This window comes from Grampus griseus (assembly GCF_964374135.1).
Source record: "Grampus griseus genome assembly, chromosome: 2".
Classification (NCBI taxonomy): domain Eukaryota; kingdom Metazoa; phylum Chordata; class Mammalia; order Artiodactyla; family Delphinidae; genus Grampus; species Grampus griseus.
The window spans coordinates 156,516,367-156,528,924 of record NC_139018.1 but is presented as its reverse complement, the minus strand read 5'-3'; the positions used below and the strand labels follow the sequence as shown (position 1 = coordinate 156,528,924).

Genomic DNA, 12,558 nt, shown 5'->3' with positions numbered 1-12,558 from the left:
TAACTATGTACTTATTCTTACCTCGCTCCTGAAGCTTCTGCCGTAATTTGTTTAATCATCTCCTTTTAAATTTCATCTACTTTTAAGTTTCAAAGTTTCCTTATGCACAACTTTGTAACGAGCATAATAGGTTTATATGTTATTTTGAGTACGTAATTAGCCTTGAGAAAAAAGATATAATTACAAGAATATGGAGAGGTATGGTGAGTCTTAAGATTCTTAGAGTGATGGCAGTGTACTTTCAAGGACCCAGAGTGTTAATGATGCTGATGATTTATACCTAATTTCATTCAAAGATGATGATGCTCCTTCTTGATGGAAATTTATCACTATTTTTGTCTGGTCAGATAGGATCAATGTCATTAAGAAGAGGACAGAGGTTTTCCTGAAGAAACGCTCCAGAATTGGGAAGAGGAGAGGGAAGAGGGAGAGAGTGTGTGTTTGGGGGGTGGAGGTGGACTTGAATGAAGACTGTAGGTCACATTGAGTTATGAGAAGGTTCTAGAGAGACTCTACCCTCCTTGAAGGCACTTTGACACAAGAGAACCCTTTTGCTATTTGGAACCTTTTAGATGTAGGAGGGAAAAAGAAGAAAATGTGTATCTAGTTAGTTATATCAATGGGGAGTGTGTAAGTCAGATGTTCACAACTTAAAGAACAGCACTGATTGTGCTCTCGTGCCACTGAAGGAACACCTTTGCAGTGTATGAAAATAACTAATGTACTGGGCATACTTAACATTTTCTTGTTTATTCTGTGCTTTCTCTGTATATGCCTCCCTGTTTGGATCTGAAAAGTAGAGATGAGAGGATCCAAATGTGCCATGTTAAATTGTATCAATTATGAGGAATCCTTTGAAAAGACAAGACTAACAAATATTCATTAGTTTGATTTAAGGGACTAGTCTAAGCTTTGTCAGTTTGTAACTTTCAATTTATGTTTCTTTTAATAAGTTTCATAGGAGAATTTACAAAGGAATCCCACTCCAGCTCAGAGGGGAAGTCTGGGCCCTCCTCCTGGAGATCCCGAAAATGAAGGAAGAAACCAGAGACCTATATAGTGTGAGTACCGAGAGCCAGCCTGTTATTTTGCAACGATCATTCAATGTTGGGGCATATTTGTAAGGAAAATTGACTAACACCTGGTTGTAGCTACTCATTTGCAATGTAGTATTAATAATAAAGAGATTTACAATGTCACTTTTAGAGTTTTTGGGAAAATAACAGCAGGATTCAGTTTATCCAATGGCTGCCTGTGTATGATTGACTGTTTTCTTCTTCTTTCCCCTAAGATTGTTACAGTATTCTAGGTTTTATTTTTTATTTATAAAAAGTTAAACGTTTCACTCAGTGATCAGTAATGCTTTCTGTATATTAGTCAGGGCATTAAATTTACCTCCTTGTCATCTCAGCTATACCCTTTCTAAACCTAAATTTTATATTAACCTTTGAAAGGAATAAGAAACATATATCTAAAAATAACTTTGTGCCTTAGAAAAAGTGTTCAATGTCACTAATAAAAAAGGAAATGTAAATTTAAAAAAATTAAAAATAAAAATAACTTTGAAATCTCAGAAAATGTATATAAATAGAATAAATTAAGATAGAATAACTTATAGAATAACTTATATAATTATAATTTGAAATAAAGACAAATTATAATAAAAATAACTTTGAAATCTGTTCCTCAGAAAATGTATATAAATAGAATAAGACCGAATAACTGAAATAAAGACAAATTATTTGTCATTTAAACCCAACACCAATTATAAAAGGGGCTTTGGAATGCTCTTTTGATATTTTCATATTTATGTATAAATAAGCAAAATTTCATCAAGATGTAAGGTAATAGGGCTTCCCTGGTGGCACAGTGGTTGAGAATCTGCCTGCACATACAGCGGACACAGGTTCGAGGCCTGGTCTGGGAAGATCCCACGTGCCACGGAGCAACTAAGCCCGTGCACCACAACTACTGAGCCTGTGCTCTAGAGCCCGTGAGCCGCAACTACTGAGCCCGCGTGCTGCAACTACTGAAGCCTGTGCACCTAGAGCCCGTGCTCCGCAACAAGAGAAGCCACTGCAGTGAGAAGCCCACGCACCGCAACAAAGAGTAGCCCCCGCTCACCGCAACTGGAGAAAGCCCACGCGCAGCAACAAAGACCCAATGCAGCCAAAAATATATAAATTAAATAAATAAATTTGAAAAAAGATGTAATAAATATTGGTTAAACAGTTACTTGTTTTTTATGATGTAAAGAGTTTTTAAATTAGTTGTTTGGACCCTGCACAGAATATAAGTTTTGTCTCAGGATTTTAGAGTTTCAAATTATTTTAGATGGTTGATTAGATATTTGCCTTTAATGTCATAGTTTTAGAACCAGTATTGAAAAATGATATCTGAGAGAAATATTTAAAATCTAACCCCAGCCCCTAGTATAGTGTGCCTCTCATAGGGTGGGTGCTCAGTAAATTATTTATTTAATTAATAAAGAAGAAAATTTTACTTAGCATGCTGTTTTGGTTTCCTGGGGCTGCCATGACAAAGTCCCACAAACGGAGTGGCTGAAAACAACAAACATTTATTCCCCTGCAGTTCCGGAGGATAGAAGTCTGAGATCAGGGTGTCAGCAGGGCCATGCTCCATCCCAAGGCTTTAGGGAAGAACCTTTCCTTGACTCTTCCTAGATCCTGGAGTTGCCGGCATCCCGGGTGTTCTTTGGCTTGAGGCTACGTCACTCCAGTCTCTCCCTCTGTCCTCAAGTGGCCTTTCCTTGTGTGTGTCTCTGTCTCACCTTCTAAGGACTCTAGTCATTGGATTTAGGGTCGACCCTAATCTAGTATGACCTCCTCTTAACTTGACTACATCTGTAAAGACCCTATTTCCAAATAAGGTCATAGGCCCAGGTTCTAGGTAGACAGGAATTTGGGGTGGATGCTATTCAACCCAGTACATATGCTAATATTAGAACTGTGGTTCAGGCTTTTTCTACATAGAATAAAATTATCCAGTTACTGTATATCCAGTATACAGTAACAAGAAAAGAAATGACTTGCCCACCAGTCATTTCAAGCTTGTAATTTTCAGCGCTGTCATAAGCATTATTTTTACTACTTGAGATTCCTCTAGCATTTAACCAAGTCTTCCTTTCCCAGTTACTTTCTTTTACTCTTTCTTTGCAAAAGTAGTATAAATTGCTGTCCTGAAATGGGAAATTCAATGGGAATAAAACTACTTTTTCTTAATCTATTGATACTAAGATTTTTCTCAAATGGTGGAATTGTCCTGATTCCTGAACCAGTGCTCTTATCTGCTATTTCTCCTGTTCTTTTAATTGTATCTCATTGTTATCTGTCTCTCTGGAGTATAGTGCTCTGTCTCACAGGTGGCAGAGGTCCAGTGACAGTGGATAGCAACCTCACCTGCAGCCTTAGCAAGACTTAGTAATCTTGTTGGCCAAACCCACAGTGAAATTGCTAGTTTTTCATCCAGATACTTTCCACTGTACTTCTGCTCTCAGGTTTATAGGTTCATTACATTCCTATTTCTTTTAAGTAAAATGTTTATTCTTTATTATTGTGACACTCATGGATCTTAACCCACCCAATCTCAGAGTAACCTTAGAAGTTGCTTACACCTCCTTTCATTAAGATAAGAAATATGCTTGATTTCCTATATTCTGCACATTGGCTTGTAACCATTCTAGAACATAAATAATCTTTCTGCTCTATTATTTTTTACCTGCTTAACTGGGCTTTGTTTCTGTTATGAGGTCTTATGTTGAATTTTCTTGTCCTCTAGAGTAATTTTTTTTAATAGATCTTTATTGGAGTATAATTGCTTCACAGTACTGTGTTAGTTTCTGTTGCACAACCAAGCAAATCAGCCATATGCATACACATGTCCCCATATCCCCTCCCTCTAGGTAGCCTCCCTCCCATCCTCCCTATCCCATCCCTCTAGGTCATCATCACAAAGCACTGAGCCGATATTCCTGTGCTGTGCTGCTGCTTCCCACCAGCCAACTGTTTTACATTCAGTAGTGTATATATGTCGATGCTACTCTCACTTCGTCCCAGCTTCGCCCTCCCACCCGTGTCCTCAAGTCCATTCTCTATGTCTACCTCTTTATTCCTGCCCTGCAACTAGGTTCATCAGTACCATTTTTTTTTTTTAGATTCTATATATATGCGTTAGCATATGGTATTAATTTTCTCTTTCTGACTTACTTCACTCTGTATGACAGACTCTAGGTCCATCCACCTCACTACAAGTAACTCAGTTTTGTTTCTTTTTATGGCTGAGTAATATTCCATTGTATATATGTGCCACATCTTCTTTATCCATTCATCTGTCAGTGGACATTTAGGTTGGTTCCGTGTCTTGGCTGTTGTAAATAGTGCTGCAGTGAACATTGTGGTACATGTCTCTTTGAATTATCGTTTTCTCAGGGTATATGCCCAGTAGTGGGATTGCTGGGTCATATGGTAGTTCTGTTTTTAGTTTAAGGAACCTCCATACTGTTTTCCATAGTGGTATTATCAATTTACATTCCCATGAACAGTGCAGGAGGGTTTCCTTTTCACCACACCCTTTCCAGCATTTATAGTTTCTAGATTTTTTGATAATGGCCATTCTGACCAGTGTGAAGTGATACCTCATTGTAGGTTTGATTTGCATTTCTCTAATAATTAGTGATGTTGAGCATCTTTTCATGTGCCTCTTGGCTATCTGTATGTCTTCCTTGGTGAAATGTCTATTTAGGTCTTCCACCCATTTTTTAACTGGATTGTTCATTTTTTGATATTGAGCTTCATGAGCAGTTTATATATTTTGGAGATTAATCCTTTGTTGTTGCATTTGCAAATATTTTCTCCTGTTCTGAGGTTGTCTTTTTGTCTTGTTTATGGTTTCCTTTTCTGTGTAAAAGTTTTTAAGTTTAATTAAGTCCCATTTGTTTATTTTTGTTTTTATTTCCGTTACTCTAGGAGGTGGGTCAAAAAAGATCCTGCTGTGGTTTATGTCAAAGAGCATTTTTCCTGTGTTTTCCTCTAAGAGTTTTATAGTGTCTGGTCTTACATGTAAGTCTTTAATCCATTTGGAGTTTATTTTTGTGTATGGTGTTAGGTAGTGTTCTAATTTCATTCTTTTGTATGTAGCTATCCAGTTTTCCCAGCACCACTTATTGAAGAGGCTGTCTTTTCTCCACTATATGTTCTTGCCTCCTTTGTCGTAAATTAGGTGCCCATATGTGCGTAGGTTTATCTCTGGGCATTCTGTCCTGTACCATTGATCCATATTTCTGTTTTTGTGCCAGTACCATACTGTCTTGATTACGGTAGCTTTGTGGTATAGTTTGAAGTCAGGGAGCCTGATTCCTCCAACTCTGTTTTTCTTTCTCAAGATTGCTTTGTCTATTTGGGGTCTTCTGTGTTTCCATACGAATTGTAAACTTTTTTGTTCTAATTCTGTGAAGACTGCCATTGATAGTTTGATAGAGATTGCATTGAATCTGTAGATTGCTTTGGGTAGTATAGTCATTTTCACAGTATTGATTCTTCCAATCCAAGACCATGGTATATTTCTCCATCTGTTTGTCATCTTTGGTTTCTCTCATCAGTGTTTTATAGTTTTCTGAGTACAAGTCTTTCGCCTCCTTAGGCAGGTTTATTCCTAGGTGTTTTATTCTTTTTGTTGCAGTGGTAAATGGGAGTGTTTCCTTAATTTCTCTTTCTGGTTTTTCGTTGTTGGTGTGTAGGGATGCCAGAGATTTCTGTGCATTAATTTTGTATCCTGCAACCTTACCAGATTCATTGATTAGTTCTAGTAGTTTTCTGGTGGCATCTTTAGGATTTTCTATGTATAGTATTATGTCATCAGCAAACAGTAACAGTTTTACTTCTTCTTTTCCAATTTTTATGCCTTTTATTTCTTTTTCTTCTCTGATTACTGTGTCCAGGACTTCCAAAACTATGTTGAATAAGAGTGGTGAGAGTGGACATCCTTGTCTTTTTCCTGATCTTAGTGGAAATGCTTTCAGTTTTTCACCATTGAGTATGATGCTTGCTGTGGGTTTGTCATTTATGGCCTTTATTATGTTGAGGTAGGTTCCCTCTGTGCCCTTTTTCTGGAGAGTTTTTATCATAAATGGGTGTTGAATTTTGTCAAAAGCTTTTTCTGCATCTATTGAGATGATTATATGGTTTTTATTACTTAATTTGTTAATATGGTGTATCACCCTGATTGATTTGTATATATTGAAGAATCCTTGCAAAAAAAAGAACAATAACAAAGTAAAAAAATAAAATTAGTCTACGAAACTAACAGATATGTTAGAAGGAATATAAAAATAAAAGTATAGATAAATCAACAACCAGAAGGTACGTCAGTACCACAATAGTAAAAAAAAAAAAAAAAAAAAGAGGAGGGAAAAGAAAAAACAATAAAAGAGGGGGTTGGGAAGGCCTTGGCTGTGGAGGGCGGGGCCTAAGCAAGGGTGAGGTTTGGGCAGTGGGCGGGGCCAATGCTCAGGACCCACAGGGCTGGAAAAGGCTGTGAGGGGTGAGGCTTAGGCTCAAGGAACAGAAGGGGCCCAGGCGTGCCCCCCGCCCCTGGTCTCAGCTGTCAGGGGACCTCACCTGGGAGCCCAGCAGGCTCCCCGTGCCTGAGTGGGTGGGGCAATCGCCCTCTGCTCCTCTCCCGCTCCTCCCGGAGGGCCCCTCCCACCTGCCTCTCCTGATCTCCCCGGCCTCCCTCCTATACCCCCAGCACCCACGCGGCCTGGAGGGGGCTTTGGAGCGGGGGATACCGGCTTGGGAGCTCAGCAGGCTCCCCGGCCCGTTTGAGCCAGGCGATCGCCCTCCGCTTCTCTCCCCTCCCGCTCTTCCTGGAGAGTCCCTCCCGGCTGCCTCTCCTGATCTCCCCGGCCTCGGGGGCGCCGATCCTGTCTGGCCTCCACTTCTCCTCCCGCCTCAGTCCCCCTATGTCCTACTGGTTCACTTTGGGGTTCCTCCCGTCTCCTCGGGTGTCAGAGCCCCCCACCAGCGGCCGGCAGGTGCTTTAGTGGGGAGGTGATAACTCCGCGTCTTCCCACACCGCCATCTTCAGGAGAAGTTTTCTAGAGTAATTGACATTATAGATGTCTTTGGGTGTTTTTCTCCCTTTCAGCTAAATTTTATTTTAAAGCATATTTTATCGTGTCTTGTCAAACATTTTCTTTCTGTGTTTTGATACCTCATCTTTTACCAGGGGGCCTGCGGAACAATAATTGAAACCTCTTTGCTTGCCGACTACCTTATTTTTTTTTTAAAAGATATTTAAAGAACAAATATGTAAAGATTATTATTTTTAAAGCTAAATTTTTGTAATGTCTCTTGGACCAACTTTTATCAGAAATAGCATACAATACTATTTTAGTGGTTGTACGGTTCTCTAGTACAATAGTATAAATATCTTCCTTGGTCTTCAGAACTCTGAAGTGTTTTAAAACACTGTGGAAGTGCTCATGTTTTTAAAAGCTGCAGAAGCTGCCCTTCTCTGAGTTCCTACCTCAAGACACAAAACCCACATACTCACAAAACATTTAACATACAAACATATATTCCGGGAAGCCTTGTTTTTTCCACTTTTAGCGTAAGTCAGGAATTAACAGTTATATATATTTACTAGAATTGGTTTTAACAGAAATATATATTTCCAGTACATGGTAAATAGGTCAATATAACACATGTATATAGATGTTTAATTACAATTAAATCTGGTTAAGTATAAATTAATATAAATTTTAATCTCCCACCTGGTTAAACATACTCATTTTGTTCTTTTCCCCCTGAAATGCTGCTTAATTGACAGCAGAGAGGGTTTTTTAAAAAGACAAAAACTGCAAGGAATAAGAAAATGGGAGAAGAGGTAACCCTTGCGAATGTTTGGAGACCAGAATTCAGACAAACATTTAGTAATTTTAGCAACCCTGAGAAAACCGGAGGAGGACCTGATTTATGTCTCAGAATCCCCAGCAGGCTTCATAATTGCCAGCTCCAGGTACCTCTGGAAGTGGAAGTGAAACTAAAAACAGTAGAAGTGCTTGAAAGTCTGTTGCAGAAGTAGTTAGAGTCCCTGAGTTCCCCCACCTGCTCCCCACCCCTGCACGAGACGGGGGCAGGGTGTGGGTTACTGTTTGGAGAGGATGAAACAGAAGGCCGGTGGGCTGGAGTGGACACAGACCTGCGGAGGAAAGCACAGAGGGAGTGAATGTCCTGAATTTGGGGCAGCCCCGCCTTTCCCTCCGCTCGGCTCCCAGAACAAAGCACCGGCATCCGGAAGCTTGTCCTCCTGACAGGAGCTCAGAAGAGTCTTCTCTAGGAATCTGACCAGCCCAAGAAAATACCCCCAAACTCCTGACTTCAAGGGAAGCCCAGTGAAACCAGCCAGATCACTCTACAGTGAAGACAGAGCTTGAAGCCCCACGTCTGCACATAGCGCTTTCCATCAGCTTTCTCATGTCTTCTTTCAAATATGAGTGAGGAGAGGAGCTAGGAGATAACATGGAAAATAAGAACAAGTAGAGAAAGCAATTTGTGAGAAACAAGACTATACAGCAAGGAGAAAACGGAAGAGCTATTGCTGGTGTCTTCAGAGGGATAAAAAGAGATATTGTGTCCATAAAACAAGTATAGGATGCTATAAAAGGAAGATTAGAGAACAATAGAGCTTATGAATATAAAAAATGATAATAGAAATGAAAAATACTAGAGGAGGGTTTGAAAATAACAAGTGAAGAAATTTCCCAGAAAATAGATGGTGAAGTCAAAACTCAAATCAATGAGTTTTTACGATTGAAAATATCCATCAAGTGCCCAAACCTGTGGCTAAAAATAGATCCAAGCCAAGCACAGAAATTGCAAGTTTCAAAACTTGAAGATAGAAGCTCCTATAAGCTTCTAGAGAAGAAAAAATAGATTTCATATAAAGAAGAAAGAATTAGAATGGCAACACTGGAAGCTAGAAGACAGTGAAGGCGGTGCCTTTTGAGCAAAAATATTTTCTGACTTAGAATTCTAAAATAGCCAAATAGCTAAGAAAGAAGATAGATTTATCAGACATTCAAAGTGTCACAAAATTTATCTCCCACACGCCCTTTCACAGGAGCTACTGGAGGACAAGCTCCTCCAGAACAAGGGAATAAGCCAAGAAAGATGTGAGATGCAGGAGAGAGGGGACCCAAGCAAAGGAAGGCCTAGCCGATGGTGAAGGGAGACCCCCGAGACCCCCGCTGAGTAGCGGGTCCAAAAGCTCTGGAAGCCAGGTCTGCAGGGAGGGTGCCGGTTCTGTTAGAATAGCACCAGGAGAGGTTGATGCAACTTAAAGTGAGTTTGGATTGAATTAGTGACACATATGTAGAAAATGAAGCAAATCAAGAAACAAGGCAATGATAAGCCCCAAGGAAAACAAAAACATTGTGCTAGAAAGAAGAAAGGGAGCATAGTGAACTGCATGGCTCAGCTGTGAAGAGTCTTAGGAACACAAACTCCAAAACGCTCTCCATCCAAAATGAAAGTCTAACTGTACTGGCAGGATGGGAAGGAGAGGAGGGGGTGGGAGGAGGGAGAGGAGGGGGTGTGGATGGAGAGAAACCTTTCATTGCGCACCTTTTCATATTGTTTTCATTTTTGAACCATGGAAATGGCTTTCCTAAGTCAAAAGTTTTTTAAAGAGAATTATTTTACCATTTGTCGTAGGCTTTTTGACAACCGATTTCCATAAAAATGTGCTTTCTTCCCCTCTTTTTCCTCTTCAGAAATTAAAACACAGAGCACGGGGTTGTTCACCTGATATCAGACAAATAGACCTTGATGTCAACCGCACCTTTAGGGACCATATCATGTTTAGAGACAGATATGGTGTGAAGTAAGTAAAGTTTAGTATTATGAGCTATGAATAGCATGTACAAATAGTCTTTATCAATTTGAAATGTCAATGTTTGGAATGTCTTGTATAGACGATAATTTTGATTCCAATTCTAAGGGTTTAAGTTTTGGTGGATCATTTGTTCCATATTGTGTACAATTCAGGAGCTAATTTAACTTAAATTTTTAACCTTTGACATAGTAGGTGCTATAAAATTGCTATAAATCATTTTATGATCTGGGAATTCTTAAATATATGGTAGATACTTTTATTAAAAGTGTTATCAAAGAAATGAGAGATTGTGTTACTTTTTGAGAGCCATGTCAGCAATAAATATATTCTTAGACCCTTGACTCCATGCAAAGGTGAAACTAAAAAAATGGAAAATACGCAAATGAAATGACTGTGACAGTTTAGGAATGAAAGGTACAGTTTTGCTGACCTCCTATCAGTTAAGGTTCAACCAGAGAAAAAGAAACCAGTAAGAGATGTAAACTAAGGGATTTATCGTGGGGAATTGGCTTACACAGTTGCAGGGACTGACTAGGCAAGTTCAAGATCTGTAGGGCGGGCCGTCAGGAAGGGCAGCTGGAGCTCTCGGGTGGGCACGAGTGAAGCCGCGGTCCACAGGAGGAGTCCCTCCTTCAGGGAACCCTCGGATCTGCTCTTCCAGCCTTTTGACTGCTTGACCCAGGGCTTCCCAGATTATCTAGGGTACTCTCCCCTACTTCAAGTCAATTGACTGTGTACTTTAATGACATTTACAAAGCACCTACATTAGGGTTTGAATAACTGGGGGTTGTAGCCCGGCCAAGTGGACACGTAAAGCTAACCATCACAGCCCACCCTCGTCAACTTAATTTCCACATAAAGACGATAAAGGCATGCTTTGCCTGACATGGTACAGCTATTCTACTTACGACTGAAAATATGCTAACCCCCTCCGCACGAAAAGATGCAGCGCCCTTGGGCAGTGTTTACTCTTTTTGCGTTGATATGTGTAACCTAAATTCTGTGATATAAAGTCAACTATTATTAAACATCTTATGTTAGATGATAAGGAAAAGAGAAGGAAGAAGACACATTAAAATATATACACAAACATATTGATATCAAAATAAGGAAATGCTCGAAACAGATATAGTCAGCAGTTCTGCGACTGGGCATGTGGTCACTGCTGGTTGGTTACTTACCTTCCCACCACCCACCCCATATTCCCTTTGCCCTCAGCAAGTGCCTCGGCTGGCTGTGGTTCTTTGCCTGGTGGGGGGACCTAAACCTTTATTCCTGAAGAGTCTGGACCATTAGCAGTCCTGCCTGAATTTGCTTGTGGAGGTTATCCGTTGACTTTAATCACAGGGTTTGGTTATACTCAGAGGCACCTTAAGTGTCTCCTGTGTTCTAGACGTGCTCCTGCTTACATCCACTGTGTCCTAGCACCCCCTCCCCTTAGTGGTCGGGAGCAGTCCCTCCAGCCGGTACAGGCACCTCCTTCTTTGCCTGTTGATTTGGAGGCATGAGGAGGCCAGAGTGGCCGGGTGGCCGTCTCGGCTTCCAGTTCAGTGGAATCATTGTGTCTCCTGGTGGGGACATTCCTCTCTTTGGAGCCAGGACCTCTAGAGCAGCAGAGCCAAGCATGTTGTTAGTGGACCCGAGAGGTAACGGTGTGTGGAGCCACTCCCGTTCCCACCCCTGGATCCTGGGAGAGGCAGCGCTGGTGCTGGAGGCTGATTTCGGGTGTATACCGCCTCCTGGGGGACATGCCCCCCGCCCCCCGCAAGGTACTTCTCGGAGCTGGCAGTGAGTGAGTCTTCAGAAGGCCGGTCTGCAGCTCCGTCCAGCCGGCTCCTTCTATGGGGATGATTCTATAGTGAGAGTAGTTCAGTGAAAGAGGGGAACAAATTGAAGAAACTGTGAAGCCCTTCGTGCTTTTTGCTATAAATCCTTTCTGTCAAATTTAGCCTCAAGTTTAGACTGTATTGTTTAAATTTGAGTTCGGGGATCATTTCCTTATTATAGTAGTAGTTTTATCTGCATTATCTGTTTATCTTCAAACTGTTGTTTATTTTTTTAAGTTTATAATTTTAAAAATATGTGAAAAAAACTAAATTGTGTTCAATGTAAATTTCTTTTTCTAGGCAGCAATCCCTGTTCCACGTTCTTGCTGCATATTCTATCTACAATACAGTAAGTTGGAGCACGCCTGCCCACAGCTTTTTGAGTTGTGCTCTGACACCTGGAGGAGATCTTTGGGCCTCCCTCCTGACAAGGCCCTTTTGGCCTGCATTGCTTCCTCTCAGGACTGGATGGTCTCCAGGTCTCTGTGGATCTTCCCGAGGCTCCCGTGGCCCCCCTGGCGTCTTAGAGCAGAGCTGGTTGGGAAGTGGAAAAACCACAGTATGACAGCGAAGCTCACTTTCCCCCTCTTTCTCCAGACTGTTTTGTTACGTTTTGTGTTGTTGTTTGTCTTGTTTTTATTTTAAGCAGGTAGGACTGGAATGAGCAGGCTAGGAGGACAGGAAGTGGTAGCTAGGTTAATTTCCACCTGACTCTTGGTGACTCCTCATTGCCCCGGGAGGTTGCCTTTCAGGATCACATTTCGTTTATTCAGTGAGGTCCAGGTGGGAGACCATATGTACCTACTTTCTGTCTCCT

General features: G+C 40.9%; 1 protein-coding gene across 2 annotated transcripts in view; it reads left to right on the top strand.

The window, feature by feature from the left end:
- USP6NL (USP6 N-terminal like) overlaps positions 1 to 12,558 on the top strand; it is a gene marked incomplete at its 5' end in the record, with an annotated part of 102,580 nt that overhangs the window by 70,674 nt on the left and 19,348 nt on the right. For both annotated transcript variants that reach the window (XM_082647573.1, XM_082647574.1), the window contains 3 exons: positions 954 to 1,061; positions 9,794 to 9,903; positions 12,042 to 12,090. In XM_082647573.1, the coding sequence (XP_082503699.1) occupies positions 954 to 1,061; positions 9,794 to 9,903; positions 12,042 to 12,090 (267 nt within the window). The remainder of the gene's footprint in view (positions 1 to 953; positions 1,062 to 9,793; positions 9,904 to 12,041; positions 12,091 to 12,558) is intronic.